A 26053-nucleotide genomic window follows, 5' to 3' on the forward strand; every position below is an offset into this window, starting at 1 on the left:
TTATCGTATGCTTATTTTTCCTTGGATAAATAGGAAGTTACTGCAGTGTTACATTAAGATAATCTAAACTTTCATTTAAACTTGCAGGTGTGGTTCTGTCTACCAGGAATGCTTTAGACCAGGGTTCCTCAACCTTGGCAACTTTAAGTCGGGTGGACTTCAACTCCCCTTGCTGGCTGGGGAATTCTGGGAGTTGAAGTCCACCCGTCTTAAAGTTGCCAAGGTTGAGGAGCCCTGCTTTAGACAAAGAAGTCTCTTGCTCACTTGTGTGAGAAATGTTATCTTCTGCCTTGGAAAATCCTGAGCAAGCAAGAGGATGGTCAAGATCACAATAGGACTAGTACCAGCAACAGCAGGAATAAGAACAATAGCTTTATTGAGAAACCCACAAAGATAGAGGCTGAGTTCCTTCCACAGACTCAGTCCCTGGTGAGTTCAATAAACAACATACAGCAACCCTGAGAAATTAAAGCACGGTGGTGCCCTGAAGCAAATGTTCCAGAGTTCCAGGCAGGATTTGGTTAACTCCAAGGGGCGAAGGGGGCGGAGAAGAACCAACCAATCCCTGTTGTAATTCCAGAGCAAAGGCAAGGAAGCTCCCCCTTGAGGTCTCTTTAAGTAATGCAGCAGTTCACATCAACCAGCTTCAGCAGTTCTGTTCCTGAACGTCCAAATTCACTAGAACTAGAAAAGCATCTGGCGATCACAGTCAAGTGGGGGAGCCAGAAAGGAAGGAGAGGGCCTTTGCTTCTACCATTGTGGGTGCTGGTTCTCTTCCAGATCATTTCCCAGGTTCCTGGTTTTGGGCATTTGGAGCTCCAATTATTTTGATGCCCTACCTTCAGTCCCTATTGTTACTAGGCAATTCATGGCTATCCGCTACCAAGCATCTGGCAAGCAAGAGGTACGTTGTTATTCTTTGCACACAGAGGGTGGCATGAGCAAAAACAGCAGGATTTGAAGGGGTTCAGTCTATATACCAACGAGCTGTCCAACACATCGCTCCAGTTTGAAAGCGTGGAAATGATGATATAAAGCAAAGGGGGGATCAGAGGAGGCAACAGAGGCACTTCTCCTCACCAAGCCTGTTCACCAAACAGACCCCAGTGCTCCACTGGCTTTTTCCCATCACCAGTCTCAACATGTAAAAAGTGTATCCCAACCCTGAAAACCCCAGAGAGGGATGACCTGAGTAAGGGAAGAGAATGGGAAACAGTGATGGGAAGGCAGTGCCCATCTGGCAGCTGTGTCATTCCCTCCCAGGTGGAAGCACGTGTCCCAAGCGTTGCACCCATCCTTGTCCCCTCAGGCCTGCACCTGCCAGACAATGAGATGGCTTCGCTCTGCTCGACGGAGACGTGGGTTCGGGTGTAGCAGGTCCCCATAGTGCTTATCTGTGTTGTCTCCTGGACATGGAGGAAAACAGTGGCCACGTGAGAAGAGGTCAGGTCTACCCCAAGCATGACCAAGAAGGACTCTTCTTTATAAAGGAATCCCAATCCAGTTTCCTCCCCAGGTGTGTTAACTGCTGGATTACACCTCCCTAGCATCTCTGGCCATTGTCCAGAGTGGCTGGAGTTAACGCTGAGCCACCTCTGGAGCACTGGAACTTCTCCATCCCTGCTTACCTATACGGAGATTAATATATCCTTCCCCTCCACTTAGCACCAAGCTGCATGGTTTGCTTGGTTCCTCTTGGCTGTGCGAATCCTTGAGGTTTTCTGAAGCAGGCGGGTTCACACAGCCTAGAATAATGAAAAGCAGTCAGAGCTATGCATATCCCCAAACCACCAAAACTGAAATGATGATGGTGGTGATAGTGATGATGATTTCCAGGCCTGTTCTGGATAGGAATAGCAGCCTTTGAGTGTTTGGATGCCAAGACTGAGACGATGACACCCTCAGTATCACACCTGATGCTTAGAACAAACTTCCTTTCTCATCAGCAGATAGTTGGATTGGCCTCCATCTGAAATCATGTTTTTCCTTCCAAAGATCAGTCCAGTGGGATCACCCCAAAAGTCACAAAATTCTGTCCCACTGCAGTTGCAAGTAGAAGAGGATGAATTTGACCAGAATGGCTTTTGATCCAGCTCTAGGTATTCCGGTTTGATTAGACCAGTGTTTCTCAGCCTTGGCAACTTGAAGATGAGTGGAATTCTGGGAATTGAAGTCCACACATCTTCAAGTTGCCAAGGTTGAGAAACACTGGATTAGACTCACCCACAGAAACCCTCCTATTCCCATTCTCCTTTCTCTTTCAGCCGTTTTTACTTTTTCTTTATCTGTTGTTTTCTCTATTTATATGATCTACATTAGCTATTTCTTTCTTTTTTAAAAAATGTCTTCTTGCTGTACGATAGGATAAATTGTCTTTTGGTCTATGACCAAATAAATAAATAAGGCACTTTTAGAGCTCTGGCTAACATATTTTATTCTCCTATGTATTTTAATGAGTTGCATTTTAGGCAATGAGGCGAGGTAACACTTAAACTGAAAATGAATTGTTCCACCCTACCCATTCTAATTGTTATTTAGGTTAGGTGTTTTATTGATTTTAGCTCTTTTATTGTTTTTTTTAAAACTTGTATTGTGAATAACCCTCAAATAAAAGCTAATGAAGGCAGTATATCAAAACTGTTTTGTAAACAAGGCCATTAAACATTATTAGCTAGAAAAAATATATTATTAGCTTGCATTTTCAGAAGGACCCAGGGGAGGGTGACCTTCTCTGCAACCAACATGGAAATGCAGGTTATTCACCCTGAGGCAGGTTAGATGTCTTCCAAGCAGAATGGTAAAGAAAGGATAATTGCCCACTAATTCATCTATATGGACTTTCTAGTTGCCTCTGCCAATCTGGCAATTTGTTATATACATGGCCACAGATGTGCTCAAAATAAACAAAGTAAACAATCCATAAAAAAAAATAAACGAATTTAGATAAGCGGCAGTTCAGGATCCTATTTCCTGCTGCCCCACCCATGAATCAGAATTATAGAAAAGATGCAACCCTTATACCAGTGTTTCTCAACCTTGGCCACTTGAAGATGTGTGGACTTCAACTCCCAGCCAGCAAGGAATTCTGGGAGTTGAAGTCCACACATCTTCAAGCGGCCAAGGTTGAGAAACACTGCCTTATACAATGGTACAAAAGCCAGTTTTTCTTGGCGTAGAATCTCCACCCTTTGCTAACACTGAGTAAAGACATAGTCTGCTGTCATGCAATGCAAGACATCATATTAGCCAACCACTGAAGTTTTGCTCACTTCACTTAAAACATAGCTACTATTTTAAAGGTTCCGTCCAATTTTGGGGGGATATCTATTTTTTTGTTGATTTAAACTTTAAAAATACATTAATCCAGTCTCACCTAATCTGGCATTTTCTGCCCATAGTTGGTCCCAAACTCTAAACATTCCCAGCCAAGATGCTCAAATGAATGCCTTGTTTATCACCACCCCCACTTCCTTCCTCCTCCTCTGTTGTTTCTCCTACGCCAGGAAAATCTGTAAACATCTCAGGGAAGAAACCTGTCAGACTTTGCTAAAGTGCCATGCCCATGGGTGTTCCTTCCTGGCCCAGAATTCCTCCTCCCCAAAAAATCAAGAAATGGGTTTCTGGTGTTTCTTGAAGACTACCTGGGACAGAGACGAAGAAACGGACAGCATCGCGGTGCCCATGGTAGCTGATCTGGGCTTGCTCCATCGCACAATAAGGGATACCAGCAGAGGCAGAAGTCTTCAAGCTTTCAGAAAATTCTGTAGAGAAACAGGAAAAGCCATCACAGCACTGAGCAGCACAGCTATGAAATTTCTCACAACCAGAGGGACATGTATTTGCTTACCAGAGACAAAAGGCACAGATATAATGGTGCCACCGGATGTGCCAACCCACAGTCGCTTTCCAAAAGCACTGAGCGCAGAGATATTCAAGGCCAAACTAATGCTGCTGGGCCCTGGAGGATGGGGAAGAGAGGGCATGGGTAAGCTCGTATATATGCTTTCCCCAACTGGGGCTCTGTGGATGTGTTGAGGCACATCTTCTCCAAAGGTCATCAGGACTGGGAATTCTGGAAGTTGTGCACCCCAACCTGTGCACCAAGCTGGGGAAGGCCATTCTTCGTAACAAGAGCATCATCATCATCAATTACATTTATATGCCACCTGATTCCCAATGATTCTGGGCAGAACTCCTGTCTAAGTCCACACATGATGTATGACAAGAACAGGATTAAGCAACCTATGTCTCTCCAAGTATTGTTAGATGACAATTTCCACTAGCCCCAGCCAATGTGGGCCATGGGAAGAGACACTGGGAGGTACAACATCTGAAGGAAGTAAATCCTGGCCTAGGAGTTCTGCCCACAACAGACGATCTGAGAAATGGCATCCACAATAGCTAAGCAGCTTTCTATAAAGACTTCTAATCCTTCAAGAACCCTCCAGCCCTGCACATTCTTCCAGCTGCCAGAACAGCTTGCAGATCCTGTCCTGCCTTGCCCACTCCTTCCCACCCTCTGCAGTTTCCGCTATCCTGCCTCTTGGTGCCCTCTGGCTCCTGCCACTCACCAAGCACACGGCTGATGAAAGGTTCCAGCTCCACTTCCTGCAGCGGCTGCCCTGTCTCCGCATGGAGAAGACGCAGAGTGGTCTCCAGACGGACTGAAACCCAGATGCCACCACCAGCTGCTGCCATGTGCCGGACGTGGCTTTCAGGGTGCGAAGTCACTTCAAAGTACCGCTGGGGGGAAGGAAAAGAAGTTGGTGGTAGGGAACAAGATTCAAATGACAATTTTCTCTGGTGCAGGTGCAGGGAACCAATGACCTGCCGACTGGGCGAGGACCTTTTTATATGTCTGATGCACCCTAAGATCACTCCTGAAATCCAGGGGAAAATGCCAAATTTCTGTAGTACAATTTTGCAGCAAAATGTCTTTCTGGCATTTGTCCCACTTGGCTGCAGGGTCTGCTTGTTTGTGTTGTGTTTGCCTCGAACACACAGTGGAGACATCAATGGACAATGCAACAAGGTTGCCCAAATCTGATCTACACTGATGGCATTTGGTTGTCCATGGTATCGGGCATACTATCCAGTATGGCATTTTCCTTACTACCCACCTAAAGCCCTGTCAAAAGATTGGCCAGACTTTCCCAAACTGGTATTCTCCTGGTGTTGGGATAACTCCCATCATGCTCAGTCACTGGTAACACATCTGGAGGACACCAGGTTCCAAAAGGCTGTTTTGATCCTTCTTTCTCCAAGGTCTTGGACTTTATACGCAAGCTATATTATTGCAAAACTGATCTCAGCAATTCATCCTTTGTTTGCACCGATTTGGAAGCTGCAGCACCTCTAGATAGTATCCACCAAGTCCCAAGTTTTGTAAAAAGTAAGTTAAAAAACTAAAAATGCCTGAAAACTGAAAGAGGAGCATGGAATCTATTAAAAATTTAGATGCAATGGATTCCAGCCGCCTGAGCCTGTCCCAGCCCCACCTGAGTCTCTCACTGTACAGCTTCTTGGCTTCCACAGCTTCTAATAATTGTCTCATGTCCTAACAGGCTCACCTGAATGCGAGCAGTACGAGGATCCAGCACATAGATTCGATTTCCATAACCACACCAGAGCCAGTTAAGCACAGGGAGGGTGCAGCGAATGGAGCGCCGTGGCCTTCCCAGTTCAACCAGGCGTGGCGAGTGCAGATCCCAGTTTCGATCTAAGAGAAGACAAGTGTCAAGCCCCACACAGCTGGGCAAGATCGAGGAAGCAAGATCTACACGGACTTCAGTAAGGTATCTTTAATGCTAGTCTCTGGATAACTACAGAATCTTGGAAACTGCAAGAAGAATTTCCAGCCCTCCTTTACAATGAGTTTGTTAAGGCAGAATCTCTTTGAAATGCTACTTCCCAGAGTTCTTACTACCTGGGCTTAGCTGCTGTTTATCAGACAGGCTGGCTGCCAATGGACTCACCTTCTGTCTCTTGATTATTTATGGCTATTTACCCTTCTGTTCCTTTCCTACCCTTCATACAGTCTCTCTCATCAAGAAATTAATGACAAGGTCGCAGCCATGGGGGAAATGGGGTGGGAAAGAATGCAAGCAGCAGGACATACCTGCGTTCCGATGGAATATAGCTAGAGATCCATTAGCAAGGGCAGCTACAACGCGGCCTTGGGTATGCCTGGAACAGACAGGGCAGAATAATACAAAGGGACATTTCAAAGCACTCGAAGCGGGAGGTGGGCAGCTTCCACCAGGGATACTCAGTGGGGCTTCCTCAGCTTCCACCCGTGTGGCAAGGGTTGCGTACTCACACAATACAATGGACAGCCTCCTTCAAACATGCTTTGCCTTGGCAGCGTCGCCAGTCAGTCGCAGCGCAATGAATATAGATACTGCAAAACAGAAACAGCAGAATGAAGTGGAGAGAAATATCCAACAGAAGTACCAGAACCCTCCTCCCAGTTCTGCCATTGGCCCAGGACCAGTTTCAGCTGGGACTCCTAGCTCCCCACTCACCAGCTGTTCACATTTGGCAGACAGCATTAAAGTCTCTACTATCACATTGCCTTTACACTACTGGGCATATCCAGTGTAAAAGCAAGGTGAGCTTCAACTTCTGCCCAGCATGGCAGATGGACCTTTAGTGTCTAACAGTAACAACAAGAAGAGGTTGGTAGGAGGAGAAGAGGAAGGCAAGAAGAACCAGAGGCTGTCTGAAGCAGTTCAGCATGGACCATGCAGGAATGGTATCTTAGATCAGACACATTCATTTCTTCCCCACTTTGGTCTCAATTACCAGCCTTCCTGGGTCCCAATCCAGACAGTGGGTTCTGTGCCAACTGCCTCCATTTCCCTTGCTTCTTCATGGCTGTCGGATCTGGGTGCCAAGGGGTCTTCAAGGATCTCTGGCTCCACCACTGGGTTTTCACCAACAGATACTGTCAGCCCTAGAGAAGAAGAGGGAAAGCAACGTTAGGGAAGGCAAAGCATTTCCACCAGGGACCCACAACAAATTGGGGCCTTGCTTTGAAATCTCGCAGCCAGTTTGAGTCTCCTTCAAAGCAACTAGACCAGTGTTTCCCAACCTCAGCAACTTTAAGATGTGCAGACTTCAACTCCTAGGCCATTCTCTTTTTCAGGGACATGTAGACATTCCTGAGTTTGAGAATAAATATCAAAAATCCACAAAGCACTGAATAATGAAAGTATCAATCTAGAAAAGTCTCTTTGGAAGAAAGCCTTAGACTTCTTTTGTATAGGAGCCTGTCTTAGACCAAGTCCACGTGGCCAAGTACGGTCAACATGGATTAAACAGCAGTTCTCCAGGTTTTCAGGCTCTGTGGCTAAGCTACAATTTCCTTCAAAAGTAGGTTAGACTGAGATTTGAAACCAGGTCTACTTGCACTTGAAACTCATATCGCTAAGCCAAACAACCAATGTATTCAAAACACATATGTCCATCCAATTATTGTGTCATATAAAAGAACTGCAGGTTTGCACATAGACTGGAGTCTTTGGCTGAGTTTGCATGACAGGTTCAACCAGGTCACCTAAAGACCAACTGACTCATTGGTACAATACATTAATTTTAGTTTATTTTAACCTTGGTTTGGCCATGGCTTAGCGTGTTTTGCAAACTCGTCCCCTTTGGTTAGTTTAGGATTCAATTTATTGTGGAAATCCAGAAAATGAGTTAAACCTGGAGAGATCCTTCCTATGACGACAGACCCCCCACTCAAGGGATGTCTGCAACTCACACCAAACTTTTGTAGCTCCTAGAATTTATTTTATTTATATTTCAAATTTAGCCACCACCCTTCTCACAAGGAAGTGACTCTGGGCGGTTTACAAAAAGAATACCCCCAGTGTGAGCAGAATCAAAATTTGAGTGGGAGTGGGAGTGAAAAGGATTTCTTAGTATTCTTGTACCCATTATGCCCCTTAAATTCCCCACAAACCTTCCCCAAACCAGGTTGATTTTTCCATTAAATCTCATTCCCAAAACTCTTCATCAAAAAAATGGCTGAAAGTTTTGGCCCTATCTACCCACGATCTCATGACTTCACCTCTCACAGAAAGTCTCTCACTCCTGGGTATTTGGACAACAGAATCCCCTACTGTTCTCCCTGCTCCTTAGCATAGTTTGTCAAATCCCACCTCCCAAATGTTCCCCTGTCCTTCTTCTCACTGACCAGGAACACAAGCAATGGAGAGGACGTGAATTCCAGGCAGCACAAAATGTTCTAGGAGCTGATTAGTATTGGGGGCATCGAAGAGCGTCACTTCGCTGGCGGAGTGGGTCCCAGCAGCCACCCACAACTGAGAGCTGCCGGTGGAGCAACAATGGGGGTTACCCTGAAAGGAAACGAAGAGAAGGGTCAGAAAAAGGCAGGCATTCCTAAAGCGCCATTCCCACCACCTTCGGGCCACCCATCACTTGCAGTTCCCAATCTGAAATCTTAGGCAGGCGGGCAAGAAAGTTTACACAAACTGGAAAGGTTTTTTTTTTTAACTGTCTAGCCCTCATCTGGGTTCTGTGCCACAACGTGCACTTGCTCAGGCAAACACAATAGATAACTATTACTTGAGAATGTAACTTTTCAAGGCCTGAATTGTCCAGTAACAAGAACTGAGACCAATAACAGAATTGTAGATGGGAAAGGGAAAGACAACTGTTCTCCATCTTGGCGCCATTCCAGATATGTTAGAAGGACATCATCTTTCCCATAATTCTCAGCCACCATGCTGGTTAGGGAATTCTGGGAGTTGCAGCTCCCAGATATCCAGAGCACACCCAGAAGATTCAGGGAAGGCTGGATTACAGACGGACAGCATAAAGAAATCCCAAGGGTGAAAGGGTCTGTGCTGTGCAAATCTGCAAGGGAGCAAGTTCTCAGGACAGAAGTCGGTCAGTGCTTACAACCTGTGGTGCTTCTTGAGGCTCCACCCCAACAGATGCTGCAGCACACCAGAGCTACAATAAGAGAGAAGCAAACATGAAGTTGATATCCATTCATTCCTTTGCTAGGGTTGATGCAGAATTTTCACCTGACCTGCACCCAGAAGTGTTTGCTGCAGGAATTCCTAAATCAGATCACCCAAGAGAGGCACCAGAGACATTAAAACTTTCCTCTGAGCCTACAGGAGACTGCTTGGGATCTCTGTGCGATTTCTCTGGTCCACTTTGCCTCCCTTCCACTCATTCTTGATCGGGGTTGTAATCCTCCGGAATCCGATGAGACTGTCCCATCCAGATCAGTCGTAGCACAGACACACCACAGACTGGCCTGCCCCCTACTTCTCTGCATTCTCTGCTCTGACTTCTCCAGTTTTACTCCTACCGCCTTTACCACAAATCTCTTTTATTTGCAGGCTACCGCAGTGAATCACACTAGCCTTAGTAGGATTTACGCAAGTTTGCCTTCCTTTTTAATTTGGGAAAAAGAAAAAAAAACAAAGACACATCCCGCAACTGTTCAGGATTTGGAGACAGCCTGCTTCATCACCTTGGTACTGGGGTCCTTCTGGTCCAGCATTCGCAGCTGCGCAAGAACAGGCACATCAGCAGTTCCTGAAGGTAAGTCATGGCCCTGCAGCAAAACGTTAACCCCACATTAATGGGCAGAAACTCAGTTTGAAACGTTAATGGGTCCCAATGGAGGATAGGACCTTTTTTACGGGGTGAGAAAAAGTTAAAAAGTTAAGACCCCATACACCCCCCTCATTAATTCAGAAGATCCATGCCACGGCTTTGTTTTCCACATGGATATCACTCCATTGCCCATTTCAGGAGTGATAAAACACGCATGTCATAGTAGTCTTCTCCCAGGGCTTTGGTGAGGGGGACGGAAGCCCCTTTTAGTTTAGGTGGGTTGTTTTTCTTTGTGCCCATCCAGTTTTGTCATTCTGGCTGTCTTTACTCTTCATTTTTGTCTTTTGTTGTTTCCCTTTTGTTGTTGTTGTCTCTTTTTTAAAACAATGTGTAAACTGCCCAGAGTTACTGGATGTGATGGAGTGGAATTATGAAGGCCAGGCTCAGGGAGATAAACATTTTCTTAGCTCGCCAGAACCGCGTGGGAGGATCAAGAGGATGAGACTGGCACTTCCCTGAGGAATTCACACTGTTGTGGCTGGAGGACTTTGGGAACTGGGATTTTAGTCTGGGAAGATTCTTGCTAGAGGTTGTAGCTAATAAACATAGCTGGACTGAATTTACATGGTCTCTTGGAGTTCCTTGGGCTAGGCCTGACATCGGGAGTTTAAATTCTCCTCCTCGGTTCTTAGGAATCCAAGGTCCTTGGGAAGAACTTGATGCGAATGAAGGCTAAAGAACCAGCTAAAGAACTGGCAGCTTGATTTCACGTTGTTGTGTATATAACAACAACAACTTGTGTTTTTCTCCATCCAGATAAGTTCACATCAAAAGCATTAATTCATGAGGACTAGTGTCTCGAAATGGGATTTATGTAGGTAGGGTAACCTCAAAGCATGCGATCCCTGCGTGCATGCCAAAAATGCTCACCTGAAGTGAAGGTGGCTGGCTCCACCCATGGATCTGTGCCCGACCATGCTCCTGCCAGATGTGTGAGCGGATCTCACAGTACAGTTCTCGCCGCTTCTGCTGTGGGGAGCCATCAGCCCTGCATTAAATGGGCGAACAATCCAATTCATTACAAAGCAGGAAAGCTCGTTGTATGCTGGTGGAAGATGCATGCCTGCTTAAAGCACTCACAGCATCACTCCGAGTAGGAAAAAAAAAAGATTTTTAGGTTAACAGGGGAGGAGAAAGATTTCTACCCCAAAGGGGGAAAAAAACAACCACCACCTGCTGGGAACCTGGAAGAGCTGTGAGCAAACAGTGCACACAAAATTGAGCAGGGCAGATTAGTGGCAAAGAAGTAGCCAAACAACCTTGCATCATGTTTCCAAGGATTCCTGGTAAGAGGAATTGAGAAGTTAGGTCTTCTCCAGTGTTTCTCAACCTTGGCAGCTTTAAGATGAGTGGACTTCAGCTCCCAGAATTCCCCAGCCAGCCATGCTGGCTGGGGAATTCTGGGAGTTGAAGTCCACACACACATATCTTAAAGCCACCAAGGTTGAGAAACACCGGTCTACTCTCTCGTAAACTTACTCAGTGGGCGAGGTTGCTCGTGGGATGAACCTCAGGGTGTTCCGTCCCGAATCTCTGCGGTTGCTGGAGCTGGGGCTGGGCCAGGCCCTCCCTGGTGGCGGAGGGGAGGCAACAGTGCTCTCAGGAGAATCTGATGGGCTGAATAGGCGATCAAAACTGCCGGGGTGGGGGTGGAAGGAAACCAATATGGTTAGAGGAAAGAGAAGGGCAAGGAGTCCGTTCTAAAAAACACATCTGAAAGCAAGTAGCAGTAAGGTAGGTCACTGAGGCCAGGAGATCTCGGTGACCTGAACAAACAAACCACAGCATGGAAGTTCTTTGCCTGCCAAGTTTTATTCCCTTTCTGTTCCAGGGGTCTAGCAATAAATTGCAGTTGAGGCGGCCCAGCTAGAAATCTTAAGCTACATATCACTAGGCATCGTCCTCCCACATACTGTACTTTCAAGTCAACGCTTGCACCCAGGAGACCTAGAAATGTTCTTTGTTTCAAAAGAAAAAGAAAAGATGATGCTCAGGATGCTAAGTTGGGTACGCAGGGCCGAACCCCCCATGGCAGAATCACGAAACCGCTCGCTTTCGCTACTGAAGTAGTTCTTACGCAGCACCTACATTTTCCAAAACGATGATTTCTTCATTTGAATCGCTTGTTCCTCGCGTGATGCCCTAAGAAGAAATAAACAATTATTTAAGGGTGTCTGCCCCGGTGCATTTTGGTATTTATTCTCTCACTTGGAACAGCCACTAGAAAAAGAAAAGAGGTAACCAATTCATACCCATCCCTGAATCTATTCTAACTGCTGCTTAAACACAAATTGGCACTTAAGAGCTACAACAGTTACAGACTAGAGCAGTGTTTCTCAGCCTTGGCAGCTTGAAGATGTGTGGACTTCAACTCCCAGAATTCCCCAGCCACCCATGCTGGCTGGGGAATTCTGGGAGTTGAAGTCCACACATCTTCAAGTTACTAAGGTTGAGAAACACTGGACTAGAGATATGAAGACACAGAAAAACACCTGGGAAAAATTGGTAAAAAGCAGTTCCCCCCACCCAATGGCTTGTTTGTTGACTTAAAAAAATAAATCTGGGAAAATTGGAAAGAGTAAAAAGGTTACTCTTTTATTCTTCTATTAGAATAACGTGTCATGGAAAGACCATTCACTATTCCAGCTCTTTGTATCTAGAAACTGTAGTGCTCAACCATGTGAAAGGAGAGAAGCTTGTCTGGGTCTGAACAAATATTTACTTGCCCAGATCAGAAGTCTATCAAAAGGATAAAAACAAAGTTTCAGGCTCAGCAGAAACAGAAATTGTTGATAGTAGTATTAGTTCAGAAAATGAGACTGAAGATACAATGTCTAGAGGCAAAATTTCTATGCAATAACTGTAACTGTGTTTTCCTGTTTTCCTCAGCTTTTTTTCTAAAACTGTGAACAAACAGAAGTGTCGAAGGCCAGACATGTAATTCTATCATCTGTCTTCAGTTTTACTTTTAACCAACTTGTCAAACTGACAAAAATAATTAATTTGTTACGGTTGTAACCAAGTGAAAAACAAGCTGTTTAAGTAAATTGGGTTAGTGGATATGACGACTATCTACCTAAATTACATTTTTTACATTTCATAAATACCCTGAGAATTTTACAACTAAAGTATACTCTTAAAATAAACCTTGACACATCTTATGTCCTTTAAGTGGCAAAGTGAACTTAGATTGGGAAAGTGTGCTATAAAAATAAAATTGCACCTATTTCAATTTTAAAGAAAAAAGGCATAGAAGGAAAGAATCCAGCCAGTGTTGTACTAGGTAGTAACAGGACTTGTGGAGTGAGCACTTAATGTAGTGTTTCTCAACCTTGGCAACTTTAAGATGTCTGGACTTCAACTCCCAGAATTCCCCAGCCAGTAAGCTGGCTGGGGAATTCTGGGAGTTGAAGTCCAGACATCTTAAAGTTGCCAAGGTTGAGAAACACTGACGTGATGTAACCAGAGACGCTGCTAAGATTGGAATACAAGCCTGACCAACTTGTAATTCCCACTCCCAGAATAACTCATTTCCTTAACTGCAGCTGCTTAATCAGCCTCAGAAAAGAGACGTTCTCTCTTCTTCTCCCATCTTAGTCCCTGGGATGCTGTTACATCAGGGAAGGAGAAAAAGAAATCTTCAGAGCAGAAGCAAGGGATGGAAAAATCTCCACTCCATTCTGGGTCACCCCAAAGAGCTTGGCTAGAAAACAATCCAAGCTTTTTAGAAAGAACAGTGACTCAATTAGCCAAGACAAGTTCTAAATCCAATGGCAGCTTATCTCTCTGGTTCAGCTGGAAGGGTTGGCAAAGGCTGTATAGAATGATAGGAGGATAGACAGATTCCGCTCTCTCTCTGCAATCCTGAATACAGCTCACCTCAGAAGCTCAGTGCGTCGAACTGCTTCCTGTAGTTCCATCAGCCTCTCTTTATACAGATTACGCTCCATCACAACGCGTGCCATCTCAGCCCGGGTGAACCGCTGGGTTCGGGACATCCCCCCTTCAGCCTGTTGAGGAAATGGACAGCCTTGCCTCAAAAGCTCAGATGAATTTCTCTCCATCCAAAGCTCTGAATCTCTCTTTTACCAGAAGCCCAGTCCTCCCAGCCTAGTATCCTCCAGACATATTGAGGCAGTGGTTTCCAGAATTGACCAGCCAAATGCATGTGGATGGAAACACACAACACATCTGGAGGGCATCAGGCTGGTCTACACTCCTGCCTCTCCCATCTCCAGAGACCTCGACACCTCTGCCAGGTTTGGATGAACCCTACCTCTCCATCTTCACTGGAACGCCTTGATTCCTTAAATTCCTGCCGGATCCTGAAATTCAGAGGTTGAAAGACTTAAATATGAACATGTGTTTTGTTTTTTAAATCAATAATAGTTTCAATATCCTAGAACTGGATTAGAAATCATATAACCAATTCAGTGCATTCATGCACATAGGTTGGAATATACAGTACATTAATTTTTAATTAAGACATATCCCAGAGTTTTAAAAAAAAAGGATTAAAAGGCAGCACTATAACATTTGAAAGACACAACAGTCTATTCCATTGTTTTCAAACTTGGCAACTTTAAGATGTGTGGACTTCAACTCCCAGAATTCTGGGAGTTGAAATCCATATATCTCAAAGATGCCAAGTTTGAAAAGTTTAAAAAACACCAGTCAATTCATTCTAGGCAGGACATTTATTTTTATCCCAGAAATTCTCCCCAGCAATGACAATTATAGTTTCTCCTATCTTAACATATCTTTTTAAACTTCATTCCATGTCTTAACATAGTTATTTTGAAACAACATACAATTCATATTTGTCATAGTGATACCTGGATATTTTACTTTCTTCTCAATTTTAAAACCCGTTTTATTCATCAGTTCTGTGATAAAAATGAACGTCCTGCCTAGAATGATGTTTTTGTTTCAGACAATACCTGTTTTGACAACCGATGCACCATTTAAACAGTGGCCAAAGGATCTATCTAAATTTGTGTGGTAGGGGAAAAAACCCACAAATTAAATACAAGATGTTACCGGATGCAAAGGAAAGAAGAGAATTGGGTCTCCGTATTTGAAATTGTATTTTGCAGCTTGCTTGGATGAAAGAGTGGCTGCTGCTGAGAAATAGAAGGCTTTTGGAGTTAGAAGGACATGACCTGAACTTTGGGTGGCATGATATTTGTGGTACCACAAAGTCAAGGTTAATGTGGATTTTAAAAATCATTACGTTAGACGTGCCATGCTGAGAATATGGAACAGATACAAATCCAGATTGTGCCTGAAAACACCTTTGTGACTCTCAGCACAAGAAGCATTTTATAGACAAGAAATAATAGGCAAATACAAATGGCTAACCTATCGTGAGATACTAGAATTTTGTCAAGGGGAATACAAAATAAAATCAAGATGGCAGAGGGGCATAGCTGCCAATGATTTTTTTATTTACAATTATTAGAAAGATTTAAAGTAATCAAAAGAGTTTATGGTTTTGAACATTGTAAGACTGAGTTTGAAATGGAATTATGTACAAATGATGAACATGTAATTGCTAAAATGTATAAACTTCTACCAAAATTTGAAACAGAAGAACAGGTTAAACAATGTATGATAAAGTGGGCTAAAATGTTGGTTATAATATAAAGATGGAACAATGGGAAAATATGGCGTTGAAAGGATTGAAGTTTACACTGTGTTATAATCTTAAAGAGAATTTTTACAAAATGATGTACTGTTGGTATATGTCACCAGAGAAATTGTCTAGAATATATAAAGGCACTTCAAATACATGTTGGAAATGTGAACAAGAAGGGACATTTTATCATGCCTGGTGGACATGTAAAAAAGCTAGAAAAATTTAGATTCAAATACATACACTGATTTAGAGGATTTTAAAAATTACTATATAACTGAGACCAGAGGTCTTTCTTTTGGGATTGATGGACAAACAGTTGAAAAAGGTTATGGAACTTTGTTTTTGTACATGATAACTTCAGTAAGATTATTGTATGTGCAAAGATAGAAAGATTTGGCAATACCTACAATGGAAGAATGGTTGATGAAGATGATGGAACTTGCTGAGATGACCAAAGATTTATGGTTTTGATGATTAGACAGGATAGATTATAGAGAGACATGTTATAACTTTAGAGAAAAGTAAATTTATAATTGTACTTATAATTGCTGTAAAGAAGGTCGGAAGCCACTTCTTTGTATCTTTTTTCTTTCCTATTTTTCTTTTACTTTTTTTCCTTTCTTGTACTTCTAGCTTTCTCTTTGATTTCTTTTTTTCTTTCTTACTTTATATTAGTTTCTATTAGTTTTTATCTTCTTTTTAAAAACTTTTAATAACAAGTGAAAGTCCTTCTCAATCTAATCTCTCTCACAGGGGCATTATGGGAATAAAGGGAGAAGAACCACAATCGCTGGATCATTTGGAAGAAATCTGAGAAAAAATAAAATGAAATTATGCCCTGTCCCAGAAATGTGGCTATTTAAAAACTCATTACTCCATAAGGTCCTGGGTGCCTCTGGATATATAGTCATTCCATATTACTACTTTGAGATGACGCTGTACAGGTAGTCCTCACTTAGCAACCACAATTGGGACCAGCAACTCGGTCACTAAGTGGAAAATCACATGACTGCAACTGTGCTTACGATTTTACTTCAGCTTTCCTTTTTCCCCACTCCCCCACCCTTTGGAATGCTTACCCAAGTGCTGAGATAATCAGGAAGAGGGGAATTAACGTTTGTATTTATATTCATTGGAGAGGAAGGGATTACAAGAGAGTAAGCAGGCACACACTGGGGAATACACATTGAAGGGAATGTGCTACCACTGGTGCGCATGTGGCTCCAAGCCCCAAGTCCACTAGGCAAACAGTTGGCACTAGCACATTCCTTTTAATGTGTATTCCCCATTGTATGCTTTCTTACTCTCTTGTAATCCTTTCCTCTCCAATCTCTCTGCTCTATGAAGGGGGGCGGTAGAAAAAAATGAATCAGGCACAGGACAACACATAGTGGCTATAATGGCGATCACATGACTGAGTGATGCTGGGAAGGTCATAAATGTGAGCCTTGGTCGTAAATAACTTTTTTCAGCAAAATAGTAACTTTGAATGGTCGCTGCAGAAGGCAATCGGTAAGAGAGATCTACCTGTACTTTGTTTTATCAAATCTAGTGTTGCCTGGTAGACAAAGCGGTGGAATAAATATGGTAGAGTTGCCAAGATTTACCGAAGAAGTTCCAACTCAGCCTCTTTCAGCTGTGCTTGACAGCAACGCAGGTCGGCCAGTGATCTCTCATGCTCCATCCGTAAAGATTCACGCTCTTCACTGAGCTCCTCCACACGATCAATAAGATGGCGGCGGGCTGTATCCAGAGTGATTCTGGGGATGGGATGGCCAAGCACGTTAAAATTTTAAAGCCAGCAAGAGCTGCATGGCCCAGAAGGATGTGCTGAGTCTGAACCCAACTAAAACACCAGCAGTCTTATGGACAGCAGGTTTGAATCTATGTTTAACAAGCGTTCTGGCTCTCATTAATTTAGCATAGCAAAATAGGTGTTTGGTCTTACCGTGCCTCTTGAAGCTGAGCATTTTCTGCTATCAAGGTTTCAAAGGCATCCCCTGCAAAGACAGTTAATATGGACATCAGTGACATCTGCTCTTTATGCATCTGAATTCCCTGTAGATTGGAAGTTACAGGGGTTTCTGAGAGTGACAACCAAGCTGGGATTCCTGGATTCTTGGGGAGGGGAATAAGTCCCAGCAGGGAAAAAATGCAGAAAGAAACATTATATTTACCCTGTAAATCAGCACCATCATCCATATCGGTGAGGAGGTCTGGGCTGAGGCCTGAAACCTCGGCGAAAAGGGAGACCGTGTTGCGCTCGAGGGTGGTATTCAAGGGGCTGAGAGACAGACAGACAAACAAATAGACAGACAAGAGTCCCCACCCGCCTCCATCCTGCCAGTAAGATGCAGCCATGTCTAACCACGCTAAACAGAAATCAGTGAACGGGTGAGGGATGATGTCTATGTTGAGGGAAGATCACTGGGGGAGAACGTGAACTCGGTTGCCCTCAGTATATCACCTCTTTGTCTATTCCATGCAATGAGAAGAAGGAATAACCTTGAGGAACAGGAAGAAGAGCCACAACCAAGACAACAGTCAGATAAAAAGAAATCTGAGTCTGGGGCCAAAACTGTAACCTGAGAAAACATCTCAGACAAGACCCTCCCTAGTTCTCACAAACATAAAGGGATGTGGGAGGAAACACATTGAGACTTGCAAGACTATTGTCAGCCCTCCAAAGAAGACCAAACTTGGAAACCAAAGACACACAAGCTAATACTACTTTTATTATAAAGTTATAGTAACAGAATCTTGCAAGTCCCAATGTGCTCCTCCCCGCTTTATCTTCATGAGAACTAGGGAGGGTGATGTCTGAGAACACTTTCTCAAATTACATTTCTGTCCTAGACTCAGACTTCTTTTATCTGTCATCTTGGTGCAGCCCTTCCTCCTGTTTTTCAAGGTTATTCCTTCTGCCCATTACATCCCAAGACTGCAATGTTTTCAAAACAGCAGCCACAGAAGAGACGCATGAAGAGAGAGAAGCTGCCTGTCTGGCCATCAAACTCAACGGTATATGATCCTCCAAAGCAGAAATTAGGATGCCTAGAAGAGCTAACTCTCCTTTAGATGACAATGATGCAGTAGGGTGAAGAGGAGACTGGAAATGGCAAAACATTGAGGATGGTAAGATCATGCTGAGATTAAGATGCATGAAAGAAAGGCCTAGGTGTTTTCTTATTCCACTAGAGAAGTATCTCTAGTCAGGTGTATACCAAATATACTTTCCCAACCTGTGCTTTCTGCTCAGAAGTATAATTAGTAAATACATTCCCCTTACCTGCTTTGCCTTTGGGGGTCAGATCTGAGTTCTGGGGTAGAGCTTAAAAGGTCATCCAAGTCAAAGCAATGCTGACTAGGAGAAGCTGATGAGAGAAGAAAGGGAAGACCACAAAAATGTTGTTATTTTTATTGATTATTATCCCTAATTATCTCCCTAATCTTTAGGAACATGGATACCTCCTTGCAAGAAAAAAATTCCAGCTCAACCCTCTTGTTTTCATCTGCATAAGTCTCTACCAACCGAGGGATATTAGATGGGGTCCCACAGTGGTTCCTAACCCAAACGTACGTAGGCCACTCTATCACTTTAAAACTCTACCATCCATAGATGTATCCTGCAACTAATACCAAGCTGGGATATGTGACTTCCAATCATTTCATTAAAGTCAGTGGAGCATACTTTAGGTCAGTGTTTTTCAACTTTGGCAGCCTAAAGATGTATGGACTTCAACTCCCAGAATTCCCCCAGCCAGCATGGCTTGAAGTTCACACATCTTCAAGCTGCCAAGGTTGAGAAACACTGCTTTAGGTATAGAGAAGGTCCTGACTTCAGTTTTTGGCTGTTGTGGAAGCATGGAGTGGGGTGTGTGTGTGTGTGAAGGACCTTTCCCAGGAACCTTGGAAAAACACAGCAAAGCAGATAAGAGCACAGTGTTGCAGACTAGGGACCAGCAACAAACTTGAAGAGGCACATTCAGCCTGTGCCAATTATCTGCAGCCTTTGGCAATCAGTTCAGGAAAGTTATCTGCACCTTCCTTGCAGTTTGCCATTGGAAGAAGGAGAAAAGAGAGTACCAGAAAGAGAAAGGGGGGGGGGAAGAGGAAGAAGGGTGTCAGAAAGAGAAAAAGGCAGTGTTGGTATTGGTATCAAAGTCTACACAGAGCTCTGCTTGCTTCAGCCCTCTTCACCATCTGACACCCCAGCAGATTATTCCTGAGCGAAAATAATCCTCAGCAGGAAAAAAAGTTGACAGTTTGGTGTAGGAGTTAAAAGCACCAGGCTAGAAACTGGAAGACCATGAGTTTTAGTCTTGCCTTAGGCACAAAGCCAGTTGAGTGACTTTGGGCCAGTTACTTATTCTCAGCCCTAGGAAGAAGGCAGCAGTGGCCAACCACTTCCGAAATCTTGCCAAGAAAACTGCAGGGACTAATCTTAGTCTACTTGGAACAACACTCCAGTTTCGGATTAAAACTGATCCTACCAAAGGGAGAAAGAGAAAATCTCCTCCATACCATCCTTTTCCGGCTGGATGTCCATTTCCTGTGCCAAGGGAAAAGCATTTCTTTCTGCAACTTTCTGGGGTGTTTTCTCTGAATGAGCAAGTTCATTCATTTCTCCATGTTCCTAAAAAGATCCAGCCGATTGAGAGAAAAACAGAATTGGTCTTGTGGCTTCCCTTAATACCCCTGTTTCTCACCAGCCATCCGCTTACAATTTTTCAGAGCTTAACCCCCAACCCTAATCCACATACCACTGGAGACTCAGGAGGCCTGAAGTCTGAGGTGCTTGTCAGAAGCTGTAGAGGTACACGAACTGGTGGGGACATCAGCCTGTTCATTGAGAGAGAGAAAAGAAAAAGATCTTGATTTTCTCCTGACTGCACTGGGCTGTTTAAATGCTGTGGCAAGGCTATGTCAGCCGGTGCCATTTCTTACACCTTCCACTTTGCGCTAAAGTTAAAATAATCTAAAATTACCAGTGTAGTTAAAATAGGCACATATTCTACCCCACCCCCTTAAAAAATTTAAAGTAAAGGGCACCAGTATCATACACTGAGAAAAAGCACATAGTTCATTGCTATTGTTAACTGCCTGTGAGACTTTATTGTTATCTTTTTAAAAGGCAAGAAAAGGCCACTACTAGCCAGATTTGAAGGGAACAGGGCAAACCTGTCACCAAAGAGGCTTTCTTTGTAGCGCTGTGCATGACTTTTGAAGGCAGTTGGAGAACAACTCAGCTGCAACCCATCTCCACCCAGTCTTTTGGGAACAACTAGTTTTCATAGCTGTGGAGGTGGCAAGTAAATGTCAGCACACACACATCTAACTATCTTCACATATGCAAATCTTGACAGTCGCCTGTGCACCGTTGCCAGATCTGCCTTTATTTCAATATGCTGATGCCAGGCCACCACAGAGCTCTTCCCTTCCACAGCAAACGGCCAATAACAGTGGTGGGTTGGGCCCTGTGGTATGGATAAAAGAAACTAGGGCACCCTGCAATTCCCCACCCTCTCATAATTCACCCAGCCATTGTGGATTTCAAATCATGGTTTATATCTTCATATGGCATAGGAAAGCATTACTCAGTAACACACCGTGAAATAAAACATGCTGAATCAAGCCAGGATCATGGACAAAAAGCTTCTTCTTTGGCAATAGGAGGGACTCGACTTGGTTTACAGAGAGTGCAGGGCTCCCTGGTAGATCCCAAATTTTCCTCCAAGCAAGGGAGGGATCTAAAGCAAAAAAAGGTGGCTTTGGAGGAGGTGTGAATGCAGACACGGCCCTTGCTGGTACCTCCTTAAGGAAGTCCTATCATTTCCTGAGCTGCACTTATCTCAGGAAAACACATGTTTGAGTTAAGTCACTGACAGGGTCCCCCAAGATGTTTTGAAGTGAGCATGGAGGTGCTATCAGTGCTTCCAGACCTCAAACATGTATCTTCCTGGGAGTGCATAGCTCAGGAAAAGATGCCACTTCTGTAAAGGGGTGCTGACCTTAACCCACAGCTCCTCCAATCACTTTTTCTGCTTTGGTCCTGAAGTACTGCACACACACCCCACTCCAAACCTTTTCTCTTCTGCTGATGCCGAGCCAGTTTGTCCTGGACCAGTTGATGCTACCCTTTGTGATCTCAGTTCCTTGTAGCTTTGCACCATCTGAAAGGAACAGAAGAGGAAGTATGAGGGTGGCCTGGCTTGGAAAGAAAAGGGGAGGAGGGGTGGGAAGGGCTATTAAAATGCTTCTGCTGTTTAAAAGTACCTTTGCGTGGCTCTGACTGAGAATCGAAAGCTCCTTGAGCAGTGAAGATTTTTGTTCTTCAAGGCTAGCCACTGTAAAGGCAAGAGAGTGGTGTTTTATCAGTACCAAAACCTTAAGCCAGCCTTAACTTGGCCATTTTCAAACATAATGCTAAAGTATTTCCCTCATATTTTATCTTTATAGTTCGAGTGAGAAGGGGAGCAGAAATGATCCATTCCCTGGAAGATTAACTGTGATGATCCAGTTCTAATAACCAGAAATCTCATGGGTGAGAATACTCTAATGTTGTAGATTCGTGCAAAGAACACTGAGGCTGTAATCCTACGTCCATTTGGGAATAAATCCCATCTGAATGAAGAATAGTCTGTTTCAAAGAAGAAATATATAGGATGGACTTATACAGCTTTTCTGTATAAGCAACAGAGATTTTTACTAGCAATGCTACGTATACAGTATTTTTTTTCAAGGAGGAAAGATTCTTCCAAAACCATGGATGTTTTACCTGTTCTATATTCTATGTAAACTGCCCAGAATCTTTTGATTGCAGTGGGATAGAAATAAAATATATTCCCAAAAATAAAATTGGGAATTGCAAAAAATAAAATTAACATTAATTAAAATTAACATTTAAAAAAAATAATAGTCTGCTTGTTCCTGAACTGATTTTTTTAAAAAAAAGTAATGTTGAATAGAAGACTCTCTTTTTTTTATTGCAAGTCTTGAACAGGTTGGTTTGAGCAGTACCAGAGGAATAAATGGATATAGTTAGAAACCATGTATAATCAAGTTAAACAAAACTTCACACAAAGGGAGGCAGTAAAGCAGCAAGTTAACATTTTGCCAAACACCAATAGCACTATTAAACCCTGTTTCCAGAATAGAATACTCTATTCGATGTAGATTGAACAAATTACCAGGCTTATCTGCTAGACAGAAGGCAAAATCCAGCAAGATTGCAACTCAGATGAAAGAATTAAATTGTGATGGGCAATCAAATTCCCTTCACCCATCCAGATGTTAAGTCAATGGCCAGAGTTCAATGGCCTTCAACTCCTACAGAAAATGTGTACTGCCCAGCAGTTTAATCTGTATCTCCTACTGATTTTGATGTATCTTGAGAAAAAAAAATGTTTATGCTGCTTGTACTGTGCCTGTTGTCTTACACCCCAGTCTTGGCTAACTAGATAGACCGGCCTAGCTAGAACTCTCAAAAGCGGAGATGGTGCAAGGGCACGAGATTGGGCATGTCTGCTACGGGATGGGCATAGGAGGGACCAGATGTTGCTGCAAGCAAAGAGAGGGAAAAGATAGGAGGCCTGTTACTTGAATCTATTCTGCCCGTATTATGGCCTACCTGCATCTGAAGAGACAGAGGAGGCTCTTGCTACAGGTTGCAAAGGAGCATGGGATGGTGGCACATTGGCACTGCGTACAGATACTTGGCAAAAGAATTATGCTTACCCTGATCTGCGTAGCTTCGTGCTTTCCCCTCCAGGGCTCGGCTCTGGCCTTCTAACTGGTGTACAGCCATTGAATGTGCCTTACGTTCCTGCTCCGTCACATCCTCCAGCTCCATGAACCGCTGCAGAAAGAGAATCCAAGTGTCAATCTCTCCCCTTGTCTCGGGTCTCTTTCACGACATCTCCAAGCTTTCACCATCGAAAAGCGGTTTGCATCTCCCTCGGGCATACTTGTCCTCTGCCACGTACCTTCACTCCAGTTCAAATTCACTTCATTGGGGCAGATGCTGATCCACCACACACAATGGGAAATTATTATAATTTATATATTAAGATGTATCCATCTCGTCAAGGTGGCATATATTATTTTCACTAGTCTGGGGGCATCCTTTTCTTAATCAAGAAAGAAAGCCATTGTCTTAGCAAAGTCAGGGTCAAACGTTACTTTAAAATTGGGAGCGGTATAAAAAGAATGAATAAGTTAGACCTGCTTGTTTTCCCCACTGATCACAAAAGCCAACAATAGCAACATCCTCTTTGTGTTCCTAGTAACTGTACTGGATATAATATAAAATAGTCATCACACACACATGCACACAGAGGTTGAGTTTGGCTCCTGGTTACTGACGTGGATGCATACACGCAGTTTTCTTGGCATGATATGGAAGTAGCTTTTTGGCTTCCCAATCTAGCCTGAATATGGATAACTTTATCCTTCATGAACTTGTTCTCTTTTGAAGCCACCCAATCTGCCATCACATCTTGTTTATCTACACATTTTTTCCTATCCTTTTACCATTGAGTTTCATTGGATCACCCTGGTTCTACTAATATGAGAGTTAAGAAAAGTCCCTACCCACCTTTTCTACATTGAACATTATTTTATATACTTTTGATCATGTTCCCCATATTTGCCTTTTTTCCAAAGCTAAAAAAGCCTCTACATTTTAATCTTTTTGAGGAAAAGACTTTGGCCAGCTGGACAATGCTCTTTTTGAGATGCAGTGACCAGAATTGTATTTGATATTTGAGGTGTAGTCACCATACACTTTTATATGAAAGGCATTATGAAATTGGCTGTCTCAAGCTCAGTTTATTTCTTAATGATCTCCACAACAGCACTGGCTTTCTCACAGTAGTCACATATACATACAAATTGACATCTTCATGTCAATACATCCTTTCCTAACCTGGAGCAATTCACGCTCAGCTAAGATCCCATCTGCATATATGTGAAGTTAAGGATTTTTGCTCCAATATATATCACAGTTCATTTGTTCATATTGTAGCATCTTAATGAAAGCTCAAGAAAGAGCAGAAGATACACATTTCAAACCATGAATTTGGAGACAGTTACTATGGATTGCAAGAAGAAAGAGTCGGTTAGTTCTGGATCAAATAAAGGTTGAAATGACAGTGGCATGTCATTAGAAAAAATGCCAACTGTTGGCCAATTGGGAGAATGAAAAGATCAGGAAAATTACGAATAAGATGCATGGACAGGATCAAAGTGATATTGGAATGTCTTTGGAAAACGTAGGTCCTACTGGGGGTGAGACTTTACTCAGGAGTTGAGCTTGACTCAGTGGCATCTATAGAACAAACTGCTCTTTGACCTAAACTATCATAAATTACTTGGTCACGTCAGCAAACGTGGCACTTCATCCCTCTGGCGAAAAGCTTCGGTGCCAGCATAAAACCCTGGGCGAATCTCCAGCTTGCGTTCTTCGCTGAAGTGTCTGTTTCTGCCTCCTTTCTCTTCTTCAATCCCTTACTGACTGACCTCTTATCCCATGACTGATTACTTTGCTCAGGAGCCTTCACTGGGGGCATGTTGTCAAAAGATCCTGGAAATTAACAGACACCAACTTCAGCTCTCCCCGCTCGCCTGGGGCAGCATTAGCTAGGAATAGTCACGACTACCTCGGTGGCAGGATAAGTCTTGGTTTGCTATTATTACACAAGCCTTCCTGAGAAATGTTCATAGGCGAAACAAGGGGATGGGAAAAGAAAGTTCTTCTGGTTGGGGCTGGTCCGGCAGGACAAGCGCCCCTCCCAGCTGCTGAGGAGGAGGAGGAGGAGGAGGAGGAGGAGGAGGCAGTGACCACCCTGCTCCGGCTGGCACCAGCTGGCATGTGAGCTCTCTGAGCAGGAATTGCCGGACTGCCCCTTTCTCTCCTCTGCCCTCAGCTGAGGCTTCACCAAGGTCCGAAGAACACCAAAGCGAGGCGCGACGCGGGTGGAGCGCAAGGCGATACCCACCTCATCTGCCCGCTTGCGCCCTGCCCGCTCGCGCTCATATTGCTCCAGGAGTCGCAGCCGGTCATCGCGCAGCCGCTCCAGAGCCTGGTCCCGGTCCCGCACCTGCCCGCAAGCCTCTTGCAGGGCCTCCAGGACAGAGACCACCTGCGGCAGCAGCCCGGAGACCGCGGCAGGGCCGTGGGCGCCCACCAGCCGCTCCAGTTCCCCGTACAAGCCCCCGGCCATCACAGACACCAGCTCCTCGTAGGGCGCCGGGCTGGCATCGCCATCTCCCCCAAAGGTCTCCTCGGGGTCGTCCATGGCAAAGCGCTCTAACCCCCGCACTCTCCAGCCTGGCACTGGAGACACACGCGGCTCCTGGGCGCCTTAACTCTCCTGCTCTGATTTACCGGATTTCCCTAAATTGAGCGAAACTCCCTGCCCCCCTTCACCCCCCCGCCCCCGCCCCCCAAAGCAGGCTGCGCTCTACTAACACGATTGCTCCCGCTTTCTCTGGAAAGGCGGTACGCCCCCGGGAGGTCGTAACCTAGGACCGAGCTCCCAATTTCCTTCGAGATCCAAGTGGATGCTCCGACATACAGTCCCCTTGCTATAGGCACTCTATACTCTGCCCCATAGATCCATTCCCTTGCCCTCCGACTTCCAGTTTCTGAGCTCTAACCACTAGGGAATACTGCCTCTGAGGATCGAGGGGTCCTGTCTTTCCCTCCGACCGCCCTTCTGGCTCTCCCCCCGCTCTCCGGTCCCTGGCCTGAAC

General features: G+C 44.2%; 1 protein-coding gene across 5 annotated transcripts; it reads right to left on the bottom strand.

Moving 5' to 3' along the window:
- Positions 1-359: 359 nt before the first annotated feature.
- Positions 360-25723, bottom strand: LOC103057415 (C-Jun-amino-terminal kinase-interacting protein 3-like). Of its 5 annotated transcripts, none has more exons than XM_088142661.1 (27): positions 25297-25723; positions 23036-23156; positions 21575-21645; positions 21371-21471; positions 20062-20140; positions 19823-19934; positions 18588-18672; positions 17476-17582; positions 17247-17298; positions 16906-17058; positions 13937-13985; positions 13540-13670; positions 11749-11802; positions 11140-11295; positions 10531-10648; positions 9515-9598; positions 8932-8982; positions 8201-8363; positions 6805-6955; positions 6320-6400; positions 6119-6186; positions 5571-5719; positions 4572-4743; positions 3848-3958; positions 3642-3761; positions 1629-1745; positions 360-1406 (listed from the first exon to the last, which is right to left on the bottom strand). In XM_088142661.1, the coding sequence occupies exons 1-27, from the start codon at positions 25594-25596 to the stop codon at positions 1306-1308; spliced, it is 3057 nt and encodes a 1018-aa protein (XP_087998787.1). In that variant the 5' UTR covers positions 25597-25723; the 3' UTR covers positions 360-1305. The 5 variants fall into 5 exon arrangements, with proteins under 5 accessions (XP_087998787.1, XP_087998786.1, XP_007426907.3 ...); XM_088142660.1 differs by having other exon boundaries at positions 8929-8982; XM_007426845.3 differs by having other exon boundaries at positions 8929-8982; positions 21383-21471; positions 25297-25722.
- Positions 25724-26053: the final 330 nt, after the last annotated feature.

This window comes from Python bivittatus, unplaced genomic scaffold (assembly GCF_059951505.1).
Source record: "Python bivittatus isolate LINGU-HERP-01145 unplaced genomic scaffold, Pbiv_v1 ctg000440_np1212, whole genome shotgun sequence".
In the NCBI taxonomy this organism is placed as follows: Eukaryota; Metazoa; Chordata; class Lepidosauria; order Squamata; family Pythonidae; genus Python; species Python bivittatus.

Excerpts from the sequence above, each read along its gene's own strand:
- LOC103057415 (XM_088142660.1), bottom strand. The coding sequence starts at position 25,596 with ATGGACGACCCCGAGGAGACCTTTGGGGGAGATGGCGATGCCAGCCCG. Across the intron at positions 17,583-18,587 it reads GACCCCCAAAGGCAAAGCAG|CCCCTTGAATACCACCCTCG; the intron begins GTAAGGGGAATG and ends TCTGTCTCTCAG. Across the intron at positions 6,187-6,319 it reads GAGGCTGTCCATTGTATTGT|GCATACCCAAGGCCGCGTTG; the intron begins GTGAGTACGCAA and ends TGTCTGTTCCAG.